The sequence below is a fragment of the Fukomys damarensis genome, unplaced genomic scaffold (genome assembly GCF_012274545.1).
Source record: "Fukomys damarensis isolate Sample0158 unplaced genomic scaffold, DMR_v1.0_HiC HiC_scaffold_33, whole genome shotgun sequence".
NCBI lineage: Eukaryota > Metazoa > Chordata > Mammalia > Rodentia > Bathyergidae > Fukomys > Fukomys damarensis.
Genome location: NW_022900945.1, coordinates 52970609 through 52976508, shown reverse-complemented (window position 1 = coordinate 52976508; position 5900 = coordinate 52970609). Strand labels below are relative to the sequence as shown.

At 62.0% G+C, this 5900-nt stretch overlaps 1 protein-coding gene and 1 long non-coding RNA gene across 4 annotated transcripts in view; one reads left to right on the top strand and one right to left on the bottom strand.

Annotated features, from left to right (window-relative positions):
• The first annotated feature begins 6 nt into the window (after positions 1-6).
• Positions 7-5900, top strand: part of Celf3 (CUGBP Elav-like family member 3) — a 13761-nt gene continuing 7867 nt past the window's right edge. For all 3 annotated transcript variants that reach the window (XR_778743.3, XM_010616519.3, XM_010616521.3), the window contains exons 1-2: positions 7-713; positions 1795-1877. Coding sequence is in view for 2 of the 3 variants with exons in the window: in XM_010616519.3 (XP_010614821.1) it covers positions 569-713; positions 1795-1877 (228 nt within the window). In the remaining variant the exon portion in view is untranslated. The remainder of the gene's footprint in view (positions 714-1794; positions 1878-5900) is intronic.
• The window catches only part of LOC117284011, a 737-nt gene continuing 234 nt past the window's right edge, over positions 5398-5900 (bottom strand). Inside the window, exons 2-3 of the long non-coding RNA XR_004515085.1 lie at positions 5570-5642; positions 5398-5476 (exon numbers count right to left, since the gene is read on the bottom strand). This is a non-coding gene — a long non-coding RNA (uncharacterized LOC117284011). The remainder of the gene's footprint in view (positions 5477-5569; positions 5643-5900) is intronic.

Below are 5900 nucleotides of genomic sequence, written 5' to 3'. Positions count from 1 at the left end.
AGCAATCAAGCATCTGGCATCAGGGATCTTCGGACCCGGCAGAAGCATCAGCCACAGGGGAGGTGCCCTCCCGGGGAAGCCAACGAGAGCTCCTCCGGCCCCACATCAGGAGGGGCCCCTCTCTGAAGCTGCTGGCAGCCAGACCTCAGGCCCCAGACCTGTCTTCTCCCCGTCCCCTCCCTCAGGCCTCTCCCGCACCTGCACCTCTCACTGCCACCTGGCTCTCAGCCTCCCGGGCCCCGGTGCCCCGAAGCCAGCCCAGCTCTCGGGTCTTGGCCACTCTGACCCGTCCTGGGAGCGCTGCCAGGCCTCCGGGAGGGAGCGCACCGGCTTGGGCTATGCCCCCTGGCGGCTCGGCGTCGTCTGCCTAGACCCCTGACCCCAGCCTCGACTCCGGGGCCTCCTTTGTGTGAAGAGCTGCTCCCGGCTCAGCAGTGCGGTCGGGGGCCACAGGGAAAGCTGGCCCCGCCGGGCCCCCGGCCCCCTCCACTTGCCTCGTGGTCGGGCAGCTCCCCTGGCCTCTGGGCCTCTCCCTGCTCCCCTCGGCCCCTCCTCCTGGGCCGCCCCAATGAAGGAGCCGGATGCCATCAAGCTATTTGTGGGGCAGATCCCGAGGCATCTGGAGGAAAAGGACCTGAAGCCCATCTTTGAGCAGTTTGGTCGGATCTTCGAGCTGACTGTCATCAAGGACAAGTACACCGGGCTGCACAAGGGTGAGGGGTCAGGCCGGGCTGGAGAGGTGGCAGTGGGGGTGGCTGGGAGGCGAGAGAAGGAGAAAAGTCAGGCGGGGAGGCGGAGTGGCCTGGTAAGGTCTGCTATGGAGGAGAAGAGGCCAGGGGTTCGGGACTGTGGATGGAGGGGCTGGAAGAGAACTCAGCTAGAGTGACGAGGAGACTCCGGGACGGAGGACCCAGGGCGGCTTTTGGGGGTGAAGAGTTGTCGGGAGGGATGCAGAGATGTGGACCCCAGAGATGGAGGTCACGGGGTGAATTTAAAACAGGATGGAGGAGAGAGAGCTGGTTTGAGAGATAAGGAGCTGGGCAGGGGTGTGTGTGTGTGTGTGTGTGTGTGTGTGTGTGTGAGAGAGAGAGAGAGAGAATGTCAGGGTGGAGGTTAGGACACAGAGCAGGCACCTCACGGAGAGGCCCTGGCAGGCAGCCTCAGGACTGAAGACAGGGATAAGGGACCCTGGGAGCTGGGCAGAAAAGGCAGAGCTCTGTGGTGACCTGGGAAGTGGGGAGGGGTCAGAAAGTTAAGAAGGAGGAGGCCCCTGAGGCCTCTCTCTGGGCGGTGCAGCTAAGCAGGGCTGACCCTGGGGTCAGAACCTGGAAAGCACTGAGGATCTTTGGGCCATCTTCCCTCCTGGCCTTGCGGGGCCCAGGGAAAAGGCACTTCCGGCTGTGTTTTCCTGTCCTGGCTTTCGTGCTCCACCATGTACCTGCCTCCTGTAGAGTTGGGGGGATGCAAGGAAATAGGTAAAATAGAGGAAAGGGGTGCTGATGACTAAGATGGAGGGAGGAGAAAGGGGAAAGGAGACCAGCTGAGGAAGACAAAACCACGCTCTGCACTTCTCTGGCAAGGCCAGGCAGCACCGAGGCCCATCTCTGAGCAGCCCTGGAGCCCCCTTGCTGTTTCTGCCCGTGTTCAGATTCCAGGTCTCCACAGTGTCTTCCCCTCTAAGATCCCTCCCGCCCCAGCAGGCAGGAAGGAAAAGTTCAGTCTCAAGGGGAGCCCCTTAGGGAGGGGAGGCCGGGGACTCAGCCCTGACCCTGGCTCTGGCTTTGCCCTCCTCAGGATGTGCCTTCCTGACATACTGTGCCCGCGATTCAGCCCTGAAGGCCCAGAGTGCCCTGCACGAACAGAAGACGCTTCCAGGGGTAAGTCCCATCCTTCCTGGGCCCCGGGGGCTCGGGGGAGCGGCTGAGCAGGGCCTTAGAGACAGTGGGGCTTCCACCTTCCAAGACCCTGGACGCATCCCCCAGCTTCCCGGGCAGCAGGAAGTCCCTCTGTTCCCAGCATCTGCTTCTCTTGCTGTACACGGTGCATTTCCCCACTGTAACCTGGAGAGACAGAGAAGAGCGATTAGTGGAGTAAACGTGACCTTTTGAGCAGGGCAGCTCCTCCCCCACCTGCTGTGGAGGGCAGGGCCGGGGAGGACTGAGCCTGGGACACCACATGCAGGCAGGGTGAACCCCAGACACCCCGTGGCTCTGGGGAGACAGCTGGGGACCGGGGCAGGGAGAGAAGGGCAGCTGGAGCTGCTGGTTTGGCATCCAGGTGCTGATTTCCGAGTTCTGACGGCTCCCCTCTGGTCTCCCAGAAAGAGGACAGGGTCAGCAGGGCCCTGGGCAGGCCTGGGTGGGGGAGCAAAGAAGCGCAGGGAGGCCTCCCTCCTGCCAGGCCACACCCCTTTGTCTCCTCTCAGCCGGCCCTGCAGATGGGCCCAAGCCTGGCCTGGCCCCTGAGAAGCAGGAGTAAACAGTCTCACTCTGGCCAGTGCACAGGACAGGGTGGGGTGGGGTGGGGTCCCTGCTCTCTCCTCCTGGACCTCACTTCAGCTCGGCCTTCCACACGCCCGCTCAGCGTCCTCCGGGTGCTGGAGACACACTCGACTGGGCCCTCAGGGGAAGTAGGGAATGGGACTGATCATCTACCTTTCCCAGGAAACAGACAAAACAGACCGGGTGGGGATAGACCCTTCTGAGCTCCTCTCTTCCTGGAGGAGCCCTCGCGTTGTCCCAGTCTTGTCCTGTTCGGCTGGAACAGCTACCACCCCACGTGGTGGTCACACGCCCGCTCAGCGTCCTCCGGGTGCTGGAGACACACTCGACTGGGCCCTCAGGGGAAGTAGGGAATGGGACTGATCATCTACCTTTCCCAGGAAACAGACAAAACAGACCGGGTGGGGATAGACCCTTCTGAGCTCCTCTCTTCCTGGAGGAGCCCTCGCGTTGTCCCAGTCTTGTCCTGTTCGGCTGGAACAGCTACCCCCCCACGTGGTGGAGGCCCCGTGCACGCGCGTGAGCAGGCCGGGGCCCCTGGCTGGTGTGTGTGCGTGCACGCGTGCGCAGGAGGGCCCACAGGCCAGCCGTGTGCGGGCGCGGGCAGGTGCCGCCTGGTCACTTTCCCTCACTCCCTCTTCCCAGCAGTTTGCATCCCGATGGTTGCCTTTTCCTGGTCCCTCCCCATTTCAGGGGCCCTGCAGAAACCACAGGGGGTCAGAGGAAAAGAGAGTGTGCAAAAGGGACGGCGGCCTGGGGACTTGGATGAGACAGAGATGCCCTGGGGTGGACATGAGTCCCCAGGGCAGGGCATCTGGCCAGGGACCTCACCCTGCTGTCCCCTTCAGCTGCCCCGTTGGACTGGGGAGGGCTGCTTCTGCCCCTCCTAAGGACAGCAGGCCCGGGTGGGGTGAGGGAGAAAGGCGTCCCAGTTAATGATTGTCTAGCCCAGCTCCCAGGCTCCCAGGTGACCCTGAGTTTCACCGCTGGCCCTTGCCCCAAGGGACAGAGTCCACAGGGACCTGACAGTTTCCAGTAGAAATGAGGGGTTACCCTGGGAGGAGCCCTGTATTAGAGGTTTGGGGGCCAAACCCAAAGAACCAAGGATGGCAGATGTTTGACCAAGCCCTGCTGTACCCCTGCATCTTCTCTCCTGTCACCTGCCTTCCCCTCAGTCCTGTGTGGGGAGGGGCTGCTGCTGCATGATTCCCCTGGGAAGTTCTTCCTGCTCTGGACCTCCCAGCCTCCCTATTCATGCAGTACCCGGGATCGAACTCAGGACCTTGTGCTTGCAAGACAGGTGCGGTGCCACTGAGCTACATCCCCAGCCCAGTGCATGTTCTTTGAAAACAAGGGCACTTAAGCCCTCTTGCTTGGCCCCTCATCTTTGTCATCTCAGTCTAGGAGGTACTCTTCCCCGAGGGGGATGTTTCGGCTGCTCAGAGAAAGAGTGGGGGCTGGGCCGGTGACTGCTGAACCCCACTTCCTCCTCTCTTCACAGAGACCTCCCAGGGATGGCTCTGCCACAGGTCCCTGGACCTGCCCCTGTGCCGGGGTGTGGCCCCAGGATGTGGGGAACTGAGGGACACCTGTCGGGCCTATTCCTTCTCTGGGCTGGGAAGGTGGGCTCCGGCCCCCCTTGTGTGTGGTCTGGGACACAGGTAACAAGAATGGAGCCAGGAGTTCAGGGCCTCGGATTTCACGGGAAGGGTGAGCTCCTCTTTCCTGCTGGTGATGGGCCTTCAAAGTGATCCTGGTGGTGGAGCAGTGCAGGGTTCCTGGGCTGGGGCATAAATAGCCCCTTCTTTGGGAGGCCCTGGGGAGGGCTTATCGCCTGGGCCTGGCGGGGTGGTAGCTAGGAAAGAGCAGAGGTGTGGCTCGGCTCCGTTGCCAGGTAAACAGAGCACAGCTGGACTCAGGGGAAGGGGCAGGTGTGTGGAGTTGAGCTAACAAAGCCGGGCTTCCCACAGGAAGTGGCAGGCCAGGAAGGAGGAGGCTGGGAGTGGGTGCTGGGGGCACCCGGGGAGACTTCCGTCACGGCGACCGCCCTGTGGTCTGCATTTGTGTGCATTTTGTGCACATCCACATCACTGGGTATTTATTGCTCTGCTATTTTTGTGCCTGGAAGCCTGTGTAGGGAGGGAACCGCATCCTCTCTCTGGCTCCCAGGTTCCCCCTCTCTGTCCGGAACAGCAAATCCCCAGGGGCCTGTCGGGAAGAGGTGAGGGCGCTGCATAGCTTCCGTGGCTCTTCCTCCACCTCGTGGAGTGGGCTGGGGCCTGTGGGGGAATCTCCCGAGGATTCGGGTGATGGCTCTGAGGCCAGGAGAGAGCAGACCCCTGAGCCTGGGGCCCCAGGCCTTCCCAGACACACAGACTCACTCAGCTCTCTCCTAAGGAGATTGGTGCCTGGATGGGATAATCTCAGATCTGTGAGAGATAAACCCGGCCACGGTGGCCTGGCTGGGGATTTGTGTGGTGCCCGCTGACCTTCCCTCCCCCACCAGCTGCTGGCAGGGCCCGGGGGTGGGGCCCGGGAGGGAGGATGTTTGAGTAGAGCTTAGAGGGGACCCAAGGCCTCAGGTACACCCCGTGTACTGACTGGCTCGACTGCACGGAGAGAGCACGTCCAGGGCGAGAAGGGGCTGGGTCCGGGCAGCCCGGCCCGCACCTCTTTGTGTCAACGCTACGCAAGGTTTCCTAATGCTACATCTGAGAGCTGAGGCTGCCTGTCCACCCCTCGATTTGTAGGTGAGGAAGTTGAGGCCCAGAGGCGTGAAGGGGCTTGCCCAAGGTCACACAGCTAGTGAGAGGCAGGGCTGGTCCCACTCCTGGACCTCTTCTGGGAGCACCCCTCGCCTCGCCTTCAGGATGAAAAGAGGTCTTCCGTTTTCATTCTTCGGGTCACTGGAAGTGGGACTGTCCGCTATCAGGTGGAGGGAGGGCCAGGTGTGGTTCCAGTGCTCCAAGTCCCACCTAGCAAGACATTTTCAGAAACCAAATGCCAAGTGTCCTTCTCCTCCCTTGCCGGTTTCTACGATGCTCCCCACCCTGGCTAAGGAAATCGACCTGTGGGAGTGATATCCAAGTCTTCTCACCAAGCAGCAGACGGAGAGTGAAACTGGGAACTTCTCCATTCTCACTGAAGACCAAACAAAGGGCAACATTTCGGGGTCAGGGAGGACAGTGCAGGAGGACTTAGGTGCCGGGGACAACTGCGGATGGCCTGGGACAGCCTCTGCTCCAGAGCTGTCTTGGCTCTCCAGATGCCGAGGGCCTGCACTGGAGGAGGGACACAGGGGGGACAGCATGGCCCCCCAGGGCTGCCTCTGCACACCTCCCTCCTGGACCAGGAAGCCTTCCTGGTCCCCTCCCCCACCTCCCAGCCCCCACCAAGTCC